The sequence below is a fragment of the Lissotriton helveticus genome, chromosome 3_2 (assembly GCF_964261635.1).
Source record: "Lissotriton helveticus chromosome 3_2, aLisHel1.1, whole genome shotgun sequence".
Classification (NCBI taxonomy): Eukaryota; Metazoa; Chordata; class Amphibia; order Caudata; family Salamandridae; genus Lissotriton; species Lissotriton helveticus.
Genome location: NC_136062.1, coordinates 386,688,420 through 386,701,293, shown reverse-complemented (window position 1 = coordinate 386,701,293; position 12,874 = coordinate 386,688,420). Strand labels below are relative to the sequence as shown.

Genomic DNA, 12,874 nt, shown 5'->3' with positions numbered 1-12,874 from the left:
TGGGTACCTCTTATGGGTCAAATGCTAGACACAAGTTTGAGGACAATGTAAGACTATGTAATGCTAGACACAAGTTTGAAGACTATGTAAGATTTCAAAGGATACCTATATCCTTTCTTCGGTACACGTACAACTCTCCAGCATTTTTTCAAAATGACTCTAGAAAACTTGGAAATCTTTTCCTCCCCTCATATAATTTTTATATTATTTTCGTTTGATGTAGTACTAGAAATTAACCCTGGGCAAAGCACTACGCCACGCACGTAGCACAGTGCGAACACTCGTAGTGCAGCGTAGCATAGTGCAGCGGTCATTTTTTGCTTGTTCGCGGTCCTCAACGTCATGTTCGCGACCGAGAGCAAGCAAAATGACATCCCGGCGAGATTCTCGACGCAGGGAGGTCAGGTTTCTCATTGCGAGTGGTCGCGCATGCTCGCGAATTCTCGCGATGAGAAACTACCTGTCCGCGTTGAGAAAGCTGCCGCTCGAGTAAAAATCTACTCGAGCGGCAGAAAACTACAGCTTGCACTGTGCAGGATGCCAATTTCAATGATTGCACAGTGCCAGATGCTTGTCCACACTGTGCAATCATTGAAAACGCATCTTGCACAGTGCGAACATGCTACTACGCAGCTTGCGTAATGCTACGTGAAGTTTGCGTAGTGCGAAGTGTACTTCGCGTAGCTTCGCGTAGCACTACTTCGCGAACTACGCCCAGGGTTACTAGAAATGCCCTTTAGGCCGCAGAGGCTGAGGAACAGTTTTAGATCCTTACAAAGCAGGTCCAATAATTACTTATCCATAATATAATCGAGAACGTTTTGCCATAACATTGAGGTAAATAACAACGTTCTGCACTTGGACCGACTCCGCAGTATCCACTGACAACTAATTACCTTCACGATTCGTGGGTTTCCAGTTTAATTACAGGTCAATGTTAAAACGTCAGTATTGTGACAGAACACCGTCTGCCCTTACTTCCCAAACTGCAGAGTCAAACTGAGATGAAGGTGATCCATGCTAAAGGTTGGATTAAATTACTAAATCAATTAGTTCCACTCATTGCAGTACCGCAGACTGACCTCAGTCTTACCAGCCAGATATTTCTACTTGCCCTCCAGGATCACCAGTCCTTTGACTAAACAAAAACACTTTTCAAGTCAATCTTTTTGGCTCCCAAAGGTGTGGATAGGTAAATACAATAGCTCATTTAATGCAAATGTAGTCTTTAACAAGAGTTTAGGATTGAAATTATTGCTAGAAATCCAAATTAGTACAAACATCTCAATCGCAAAAAAGCCAAGTCCCGTTTTGCGAGTCCTTAATAGTGATTATTAAGGAATCGCTATTAAAGACTCGCAAAACGGGATTCATGTAGAAATCGCAATAATTATAGCGATTTCTACTCCCTCCTTATTTGCGATTCGCTAATTGCTAATCACAAATAAGGAATGGCATTCCCATTCATTGCATTCATGGCATTCCCATTCATTCCTATGGGCCTAAAGGCCCATAGGAATGAATGGGGAGTCATTCCTTATTTGCGATTAGCAATTATTCTATTCTATTCTTTATTTGGTAAAGCGCAAAACAGCTGCCCCAGCAATGAGGCGTCCCGGCGCTAAAGAAGTCACAGCCCTAACCTAGAGGCGCAAGGTGAGGGGAGTTAAGGGGAGGGGAATAGGTAGGTTTTAGTAGCTTTTGGGAAAGCAGATAAGCTTTCTATAGAACGAATGTTAGGAGGTAGATCGTTCCATAATTTGGCTCCCAAAACCCTAAAGGAGCGGCCGCCCATGCGGCAGAGTTTGGTGCGAGGGACGCATAGGAGATGTTGGAAGATCGCAGATTGCGCGATGGAACATAAGGGGTGAGAAGAGGTCTCAGCAGTGTAGGACTGTCAAATTTAAGGATTTTGAAAGTCATGATAAGGGTTTTGAATTTAATTCTGGAGTCAACAGCTAGCCAATGTAATTTGCGAATAGTAGCTCTGGCCGAGCATCTACGAGGAAGGCCGATCAGGGCTCTCGCCGCGGAGTTTTGTACACGTTGCAGCCGTGCTATCTCTCCTTTGTTAGCGCCTAAAAGGAGAATATTGGCGTAGTCCAAACGCGAGAGGATGGTGGCTTGGATGATAAGCTGGCGGACTTTAGCATCGAAAAAACCCAGTATGTGGCTGAGATTTCTCAGCAAACCGATGCACGTGCCTGCGACTTTTTTGGTGTGGGTCTGATAGTTAAGTGAGGCATCCATCCACACTCCTAGATTTTTAACTAGGGATTTAGGAGGTGGTATGGTGCCTAAGGAAGACGGCCACCAGTGCTCATTCCAATGGCTGGTGTTTTTACCAAGGAGTAGCACTTCTGTTTTACCAGCATTAAGCTGTAAACAGTTGTCCGTCAACCATTGGGTTACTGCGGAGAGACCATTTTTAAATCTAGAAGCCGAGACAGACGGACCTTCTGTCAGAGTAATGGCCTGCTGTGTGTCGTCGGCGTACGACACCAGTGTCAGACCCCACTCTTTGGCCACTGTTGCAAGAGGTTGCACATAAAGATTAAAAAGGGATGTGCTCAACGCAGAGCCCTGCGGAACTCCCTGTGCAATAGTATGAGATTTCGATAGAAAAGGGGGTGCTGAGACCCGGAACGATCTGTCTTTAAGGAAAGAATGGAACCACCTTAGAGCCAGGCCAGATACTCCGAATGTCTCCAGACGATCAAGAAGGATGTCATGGGACACCGTGTCAAAGGCCGCGCTGAGATCAAGAAGAATCAGCGCAGCGCTTTGACCGGCATCTAGGACCGTCCGGAGGTACTCGGTGGTGGCCAGGAGAGCAGACTCCGTACTATGGCCCGGTCTGAACCCATTTTGAGATGGGTCCAAGATGTTGTTCTGGACCACATGTTGGGACAGGATGCTGTTAACATGGGCTTCAGCGAGTTTAGACAGCCATGGAAGCAGCGAGATCGGTCGAAAATTTTCCGGTTTGGAAGGATCTAGGGAGGGTTTCTTGATGATAGGTGAAACCCATGCTTGCTTCCATGCAGATGGTGCTACGGCTGATGAGAAAGAGAGATTTAGAATAGAGGCCAGGGAAGGTAGGAAAAAGTCTAGTGACTCCAGAAATTGAGCCGGACGCATGGGGTCTGACGGGGAGCCAGTCTTAATTTTACGACACAGTTTGATGAGGTTGTCGAAGGATATTGCTGGAATGTGGGTCATAATTGTGCAGTTGGGGAGGAGGTTGGTGCAATTAGCAAGATTAGGGGAGTGTTGTGGGAAGGAGCTGTAGATCTTTTGAACTTTGTCGACAAAGAACGTGGCGAGCTCCTCACATTGTTGTGCAGAGGAGATATTGGGGGAGGGGGATTTGCAGCTCTGTAGTTCTTTGACAAGCTTAAAGACTTCTTTGGCGGGAGTGGGGCTTGAGTTGATTTTATCAGCATAGAAGGCGGTTCGTGCACCCCGGATGGCTTTGTGGTACATTTTTTGTTTAGCTAGTTATTTTTGTCTTGGATGTTCTATTCTCTTCTCCAGAGACGCTCAGCTCTTTTACAGTCTTTGCGCATGGCTTTAAGGATGTCATTATACCAAGGATTAGTCGGTGTGCTACGTCCTTTCGTCCATTTCGCCGGAATAAGAGTATCCAGTCCTCCCGTGATCCAACTATGGAATGTGCTATAGATTGAGTCTATGTTTGAGTTAGTCTCATAATGGAATTCCCCAAGAGTGGCCTGAAGATCACTAGTGGAAAGTTTATGCCATGGTCTTTTAAGCCGTCGGACTGGTGCGTTTTTGTACGTAATTTTATTAGCGAATGGCAAATAAGGAAGCGATTTCAAGGGTGGCAGGGTGTCCAGAGGACACCCTGTAGCACACCTGAAATACTCATGTACACTGTTTTTGCGCACACACATGACCAAAGGACATGTGTGTGTAACATACAACTTCGAAAAATGCCCAAAAGTGCATTTTTCTACGTTTTCGCTATTTACCACGAAGTCAGACTTCACGGTAAATAGCGGCCCCAGATTGCGAAATCACAATTTTTTAATGGTTCATGAATTGCATTTAAGGAATCTCTAATTGAGATTCCTTAAATGCAATTATTCGCAAATATGCGATTTCTACAAATGCGATTTTTGCATTTGGGATGATGAATCCCAAATGCAAAAATAGCGCTCGCAAAGGGCCAGATTCGCAGAATCTGGCCCTTTACGAGCCGTTTTTGGCTTGATGAATCTGGCCGTTAGTTGCATTTCCAAGAAGGCATGGGTCATGTGGAGTTTCTGTACATACAGGAGCATCTGTTCTTAGATGCCGTTTTGTCACCATTTTGATCTTACATCTCCGTAGAGGGGTAATGTGTCTCAACACAGTCATGACTTAGAATTTGCAGTATCTAACCCCTCACCTACAATGCTGACTTTTCATAAAATAGTATATGCATCGAAGGGCAGGAAGAGAGGGGTTCTAGAAAAGAGCAGGTGTCTTACTTGGCTACGTTTGCAACACTGACAACAAGTGTGTCAGGGATGCAGCGGAAGGCGCAGCAAAAAAGGAACTGCCTCGTCCATTTCGTGCAATACTGAAGATAGTCACTGAGTTCAAAAGTGTAAAAATTACAATGAGGCAGTTGTTTTCATATTAATATGAGCTAACAAGTATGGGGTGAAGGCTCTGAATGGGTGGTCTTGTGAAAAAGTGGCACTACAGGGAATTAGTGTCACATAAGGTGGGATATTATCTTCAGCCAAATTTTCAAGCTGACAGTGGATCATTTGGCGGGAATCAACACATATTTAACCTTAGATTTCGACTTTGAATGGACCCGTAGATTTTAGAGAGACATTCTGACACTTGCTGGACCACTGGCCCCTTCATGGACACTTGAAGAGGCTCCACAAACTAGTGCTTGGTGGCACCAGATGTTACCATGAAATCTATGACTGATTCCATTTGCAGATTATTTACATACGGAAAAAGTTTTAGAAAGCAACTGTTACTCAAGAGTGTGTGAGCGTTGTACAATTTAACATTAGAGTAATCAACCTCTGGCCAGTAAACCAAAGGTAACATAGACAAGGAGGTGCAATGTTTAGTGATATACATACTAGGAAGTTATAAACTAAACAGGTGAGTCTAGAATTGTCTACGGTCAGACAGCACATCCGCGTTCAATCTGAGGTCCCTTGGAGAAAAATTCCCTTAGGAAGGTTCAGCCACCGAAGAGTAGGACTGTACAGTAAAGAAGTAGTCACAGACCCCGCTGACCATCTGAAAATGTCAGTTGTGACGGCACCTTGATGAATACAAGAGAATAAAGAGGGGCTGCTGATGAGTAAGTGACCACAAACACCTGGAAACTATCTCACACAACCTCCTTCCTTTGCTGAGAGTATCACAGATTTCCCCAGGGCCATATTCTGCTGTGAGAAAAGGGAAGAGTGGTGTCTGTAACCTTACTGTACTCAGGGCCTACTGACCAACAGACCACAATGCACTGCAATTTGCATTTGCATTTCCGCACTGTTGTGAAACAATAATTGACTATTTTGGCCAATCTGTCTGGCTAGAACAATTTAAGATTTAGACTTATTAGACTACACCAATGAAGGATATATTAGAAAAAAATGCAAATAATACCTGGGGCATTCTGAAATTTCCTCCTGTGTTTTCTGATTGGTACAACACTTAGAACCTGATTTAGATTTAGGTGGACGGGTGACTTCAGAATTTCCCTGTCCGCCGAAATATAAATCCCATAGTATAGAATGGGATTTTTGATATGGGTGAATAGGATATCCAACACCATTGTAACGCAGTCACCCATCCACCGAGATCTAAATCAGGACCTTGGTTTTGCCCAGAAGATGGTAGCACAGCTAACAAGAGCCCCTCTTTGTTACACTATTTCCTTCCAGGGTACATAGCTAAGGTGTTCCACTCGGCCCTAGTCATGATAGCTAACAAGTGCCTATGTGACCTGACTTAAAGCGGCGACCTGTTGGAGAATGTCTGATTTTATATTTCGGAAAAAAACCCCACTTTTTTTTCACGCCAGTAACCAAATGTGAATTAATTCATTGTGGGTTTCTAAAACGCTAGAATTGACTCCCGAAGGAGTATCGCTGCGCTATATACCGCTGGGGAACCCGTCCTGGCTTTCCCTGTGAGATGGTCCCTACTGGGTATCTCCAAGGTGAAACCAGGCATCCCCGGCGTTTGTGGGGGGCCGTTGTGGAAATGAGGCAAGCTAATGCCAAGAGTTGCCGAGTGTGATCCCTGGTTAGAGTAGGCACCGAGGCGAGAATTATCAAGTCCGCTGACCCTGGTCCACGACCCTGCCACGTCGGGAATTAAACCATGGTCCCGGGCCGTCGTCTGCTTCCGGGTCTGCCGCCTCTAACCAGTGAGCCACACCACTCCACTGATATGAAGCCTTTAATAAATGGGTCAGGCAGGAAGTATGCTGTTTGCAAAGTTTGACACACAGAGACTCTGCATTCAAATACCAAAATGCACTGATATTGAAGTAACAAGGAGTAAAGCTAGCTCTGGAGGTGCCACAAAGCCTCTCGGTGGCAAATGGTGTATTCTTGGTCCATAAAACATGTATCTCCCATGTGCCCCTTTAACCAATGCCCGCTCGGTACCATAAACTTTAAACAAAATATCTCAGAATGGACAACCCAGTGGCGTAACCATCTAAGTGGACAATGGACATTAGCAATACCCTAAAGAGACCTGCAGAGCAGTTCACAGCTCCACGCTTACAGATATCCATAAACTGCATGCCTGTCTCTCACACTTCTTCATGCATCACACTGCTAAGCGCTACAATCCATTAGACAAACACTGCATTTTGGTTGTCATCACACACCATGCAGAAATACTTCCCACACAGGATCAAAACAGAGACAACACACTTCCAGCCACAAATCCTACAAGCAGTAGTGTGCTACTCGTATAGGCAACCGCTTCATTGCCCCACATAGAAGTAATAAGCACTACATAAAAATTCAATACAATACAATATATGTGTACATTCATATAACTACATTTATTATATGCATGGATATGTCTTTATACATGAATGTGTTTATTTCACTTGTTTAACAAAAAAACCCAATCCATTTCATCCTTTATCCCATCTTCCTCTCTCTGACTGACCGCAAACCTTTCTGCATAAACAACTTTCTCAACCTTCCCCTTTCTTTTTAGCCAATTCACCCAGATAAGGTGCGTACCCCTAGTGAAAACACTACTAAAATGCACGACCATCCAAGTACACAAACTTAACAAAAGTGCCACAACTCATCCACAAGTAAAAAAGAAAGCACAAATCTGCTGTTTGACTTTAACTTTCATATTAGGTTCCGACACAGTGAGAACTCTCTGCAAAGCGCTACACCGCCTCGCCAGGGGTAGTAAGCACTATACAAATACAATTCACAATTAGGATATGTATGCTTTAAAGGAGTTCCCTACCCCTCCAAGGCTTACCTGGCATGACGTCATGCCGTTACTTCTCTGCTAGTGAGAAGTAAGCAGTGCACATGGATTTGCTTGCTGTCTCGAAACGGTACTCTATCGGGCTTTTTTGTGCCCTGGCACTTTTTTCAGGACTTCAGTGACAGCAAACTGCTGTCACTGCAGTTTGGAAGGAAACGGACCGCTGGTGCCAGGGCTCAAAACAGAGCCCGATAGAGACCCATTTCGAGGCCCCCTTTAAAAAACTGCCGGTGTTCAGACCCCTTGAGGCCCGGCCTACTTAAAGCCCCGGACTTAAAGACATTATCGGTTGATCAATAAACAGTGCCTCCCAATTGCTTACTCTCGCCCTCACTCTGTGGTGCGTTAGACATACTATAAATAAGCAACGGGGATGTCTTCAACTCTCTAAAAGAGCGCGTTTCGGTCTAATCGCAGCTGTGCTCCCGTGTGTCTCTCATTTGAGACTGTCTGGCTTGTGATTGGATGAGCTGACAGGGTTACTTTTAGAACCGGCTGCACTCCTCTGAAATATCTTGGCCGTTTACACAAGCGGTCACTGCTCTGACAGTCTCCGTGGGAAGAGGGAGCGAGAGACTTCAGTGAGTTAAAAGCCGCGGGGCCTATTAATAGCCCGGCCAATGTATACAAGGCAGCATTCGGGGATTCATTATGTGACCCCTCGGAGACGGGTGTATGATTTCACGTCACGGTCATTGTTTAGACACTTTGCAAGCCAACCACGAGGCGTAGCTGTGAGAGAGCGAGAAGTGAGTTTTTTTTTTTAGTTTTACATAGCTCGTACTCTACCCGAAGGTATAAGAGCGCTTAACACGAGCGCCAGCTACGTAACAGAAGGACACATACACTTTGCTAGGCAGGGGGAGTTTAAGTGATGTGCCCAGAATTACAGGATGCTAAAGGTCCCTGCCGAGACTCGAACATGGTTACTTGGGTTTGCGTCAACCTCTCTAGCCATTAGGCCACAAAGCTCGGTGGGTGGGTGGGTGGGTGAGTGAGTGAGTGAGTGAGTGAGTGAGTGAGTGAGTGAGTGAGTGAGTGAGTGAGTGAGTGAGTGAGTGAGTGAGTGAGTGAGTGAGTGAGTGAGTGAGTGAGTGAGTTAGTTAGCAGGTTAGTAGATTGGCACCAGTAAGTGTGTTAGTGAGTGTTTGATTAAGTTAGTGTATGAGTTGGTATAAGATCAAGTGAGTGGGTAAGCAGACGAATAAATGCATTGGTTGGGCGAGGGAACATGTGGGTGGGTGAATGAATAGATGAGTGAGTGGAATAGTGTATGCAGTAATGAGTGTTTGGTAACACATGGGTACGTGAATGTATGAATGACTGTGCACTAAGTATGTGACAGAGATGTTGAACTAGCTGGTTAGTGAATGAATCACCAAGTCAGTGAGTGTACACGCACATGGATGAGTATATGAACAAATGAGTGAATCCGTAATGAGATGATGAACAGGTAGGTTCGTAAATGAATGACCAAGTGAGTGAGTGAGTGAGCACAAACATGAATGGGTACATGGTCGAATGATTGAGTGAATGAGTTAATGTGTGATCAGATTGTGAACTGGTAGGTTGGTAAATAAATCACCAAGAGAGCTTGTGAGAGAGAGTCAATGAGTTGCAGAGTGCATGTTCTGCTGTTGAGTGAAAGACTGAATAGGTTGGTGAGGCAGTGAGAGACGAAGCTGTGAATAAAAAATGAATGAATGAGTGAGTACATGAGCTGTGTCAGTGTGTACAGTGAGGTGGTAAGTGAATGACAAGGTGACCAACCGGGAGCAAGAAAATGACTTACATTTACTTCACAGTCCCTACCAGGAACAAATAGCAATTGACAGCAAAGATCTACACCTGCTTTTGCACACAAGAATATGCTTACCAGACATATCATTAATGACGTCCGCCACAATTGCATAATATTTCTTGAAAAATGTATATATTTTATCACGATTGAAAACTGTGATGAGTTTATGAGAATTCGAAAAATCAAAAAATTACCAAATGCTGGATCTCATGCCAAACAAGTAAAAATATACTTCTAAACAGTTGCCCTGTTCTTTTTTGTCAAACCATGAGGCCTGCGTTATAATCTAAGCTCCACCCATGAGCACTGTGTTCGATCAGGAACGAAGTATTTTTGTCCTCACACACCTATCAAAACTGGAAGCGCTTAGAAATGTACAAAACAAAGGATGTAAGAAATGAACATTTGCTGCTCTGTAGAAAGATGTTCACGGTTCCTGAGCTGCATCTGTAGACGCTCGTTCAGCCAAGAAGCACATTGAAGCTAGTCGTGTGTATGAGATGTGCTACACATTATGCTTCATTCATTCACTGTGCCATCCCTGCGCACTCTGAGATTCTGCCAAGCAGCTCTGGCATCAGCAGCACGCCGGGATCTTATTTCCAGAATCCATGCACTTTCCGCTATTTTTAGGAAGTGTCGACTCACTTATTGCTATCCGTCGCAACGAACCTTCACATCCTGCTATAATGTTAACTCCTTGCCTGCCGAGCTGCCCACATAATCAAAGTAACCTGCTTTCTACGGTCATTAATTCTATTGTTTCGGGTGCTTGGTGAGGCTTCCGGTTTGTACTGGCAATAGAACGGAGCAACATGAAAATAAAGTGACTTGTCCAGGATCACACAATATGGTCAAGTGGGGTAGCTGGGATTGGAACTCAAGTTTGGATTTCGCTGTACATAAAACTACGGGGTATATTATCAAGGGGTTTATCTCCGCTTTTTTGGCTTTAAAAGCCAAGAAAGCGGAGATAAAATTATCTCCCTATTACCAAGCTGTCGCTAACACCAGTTAGTGACAGCTAATAGGAGATAGCGACCATCTTGGGCCCCGCTTTGCATGTCAGTGATATTTATCACTAATGACATGCAAAGTGGGCGTGCCAAGATGTTAGCGACTGGAAACAGTCGCTAACATCGCTATCTCCTATTACCAACTTTTGGAGATATTCGCGCTACGCGCGAATATCTCCAAAAGCTAACACCTGCCCTGAGCAGTTCTTCACCATGTTATCCAATGGGAGGTGGATAACATGGCTAAGAGCATTTGCTCGATAATGCATGAATATCGCTGACTTTTCAGCGATATTCATGCATTGCGGCCGTTTTTTATCGCATTTGCAATAAACCTTGCTAATAGCAAGGTTTATCTGCGATAAAAATCGCCGATGTGCGGCGATAATTTTTGTCTCTAAACAAGTTAGAGACAAAAATTATCGCTAGTTGTTGGTAATATACCCCTACTTTCCTCCATGGTGTATACATATTATGCCATTTTTTATCGCCATTTGGTAGAAGTGAGAAGTGTCTGGGCGCAATATTTTGATGGAGGGTTAGATGCTTGTCTGAAATGATGTATTAGGTGTCAGTTTAAGTTACCATAACACTTTTTGAATCGCGGTTTGGATGGAGTGGTGTTCTCGAACAGTTATAAGTTATTATTAATCAACTCCTCCCTCCCCCATGAGTGTTTGTGATTACTGTGCCTGTGAGAGGGCTAGCCCCTCGAATACAGCTACAACTCTATAGCGCTCAGAATGACAGAAACAGCTTGCCCCACTGCGGCGCTCGCTTTCTTTCACACAAGCGCGGGTCAGAGCGTCGTGCACTTCCCCCCAGCACTCACCTGAAGTGCTGTCACCCCCGGGGGTCCGCTGGCGCTCGTCCGTGTCCATCCCTGGGCGGTGGGCGCGCGCTCCGAGTCCCTGCTGCCTGCCACAGGGAGCCTTGTCTTATCGCATGTGGCTCGCGGGTTGCCTGCTGCGGGTTAGCGTCTCAGCGGAGTGTGTACTGTAAACGGACGTGAAACTCTGACATGTTGTCATCCACGGCTTGGCCACACCTATCAGCTTGCACATCTGCGGCCCCCTCCCAAAACACGGCTCTGTCAAGAAAACACAGGCGCTGGAGGCGCGGGGCAGCCCCGCCGCGGCGCCGACTGGGGAGTGCAGCGGCTAGAAGCCCGCTGACAGGTCCAAGCCCTCCTCCTCCGTGCGCACAGAAAGTTGCGCCAACTGCTGTCACTTGCAAAGTATGCCACAGGAGCCCCGCAGGTAAACTGAGGGGGGTGGGAGGGGCTCCGACAGCCTGATGTCTCTTTTAAAGCCCCTGACACCTCTTTCCTCTGGAGATCCAGCGACTGCCAGCCAACCCTAGAACGTCTCGCAGGCAGGTGACGAGTTGAAGGCTGGCTCAGTTGTTGGTGAACATGTTTTGGGACTGAAGAGGTCAGAGGTAAAAGAGAGACCCCCTTCTTTTACCGGGATTAGGCAGAGCGATCACTTCTTGGCCGTGATCCCCTCTGCTGCAGTTATGGGTTGGTCCTGAAAGAGTAACAATGAACAGCGATGTCTCTTTAAATAGACGCGGCTCTCGTGCCAGGGCGGCGTGTGCGCTGTCTCTCCCACCCGGACTATGTCTCCGGCGGTCTTCCGTCTCATTTCCCGGCCCATCAGAGGGACTGCGCCGCCAAGGCAGTCACATACTCCCTGTGCGGGAGAGGAGGGCGCGTGCCAGTGGCGGGAACATGGCCAGCACCCCACGTGACCCCTTCCCGTAAATATTTAGGACCCGACACTGCCTCAGAGACTCTATTCCTCAACTATGCACGCTCGTGCCATTCAGCGGAGGGTGCACGTGCCCCTCTACTGGTGCTATTGTGCATGCGGAAAGTTTGCCCCTGTACTCCCCCCCCCACCCCCCCCACCCCAAATTCAGCCCATCTCTACTACTATTCCTCAACTGATCTCAGAGTAGGTTTCTAGCCAGGAACATTGTCAGAGATCACACATCGTTTCACACAGTCTTCAGTGACTCTTAGATTACAAGCCAGTAGACCTGGCATTGGCTGACAGACTTTTGGATTTGTCAATGAAAGCTTTGTCATGATTTTCGTAAAACTTTATTATTAAGGGAGCTGCTGGTTCCTCCTCAATCCAAAAATCGTTGTCTAGAACCACAAATATTGTTTTGGTCTTAAAAAGCACACAGTGCAGTATTCGACTCGGCAGTGGGGGCGGGGTGGGACTACTTTTTATGTGTATGCGCTCTTTGTGAAAGGGAGGAATAACTGAAGTGAGCAGACTGAGTCCCCTTAGAGAAAAAGGTGAATTACATAATAATAGACCAATGGATAATGAGGGTTGGCTGAAAGTTCCTACAAGTAATATTATGAATATCATTTTAATAACATGAAAAGATCTTAGATCTGGGGTACTTTTGGTTACATTTCTTGCCTTTTTTGTGGTTTGTCAGGTACTGGCATCCTCCCCCCATATAAGACCAAGGCATCAACTCTTACACATACCTTTTGATGAACATATCACTGTGCTAGACA

The 12,874-nt window shown here is 45.7% G+C and overlaps 1 protein-coding gene across 2 annotated transcripts in view; it reads right to left on the bottom strand.

Moving 5' to 3' along the window:
* Positions 1 to 11,358, bottom strand: part of ANO1 (anoctamin 1) — a 780,986-nt gene extending 769,628 nt beyond the window's left edge. For both annotated transcript variants that reach the window (XM_078684271.1, XM_078684272.1), the window contains exon 1: positions 11,165 to 11,358. In XM_078684271.1, coding sequence (XP_078540397.1) covers positions 11,165 to 11,213 — 49 coding nt within the window. In that variant the 5' untranslated portion in view covers positions 11,214 to 11,358. The remainder of the gene's footprint in view (positions 1 to 11,164) is intronic.
* Between the last annotated feature and the right edge of the window lie 1,516 nt (positions 11,359 to 12,874).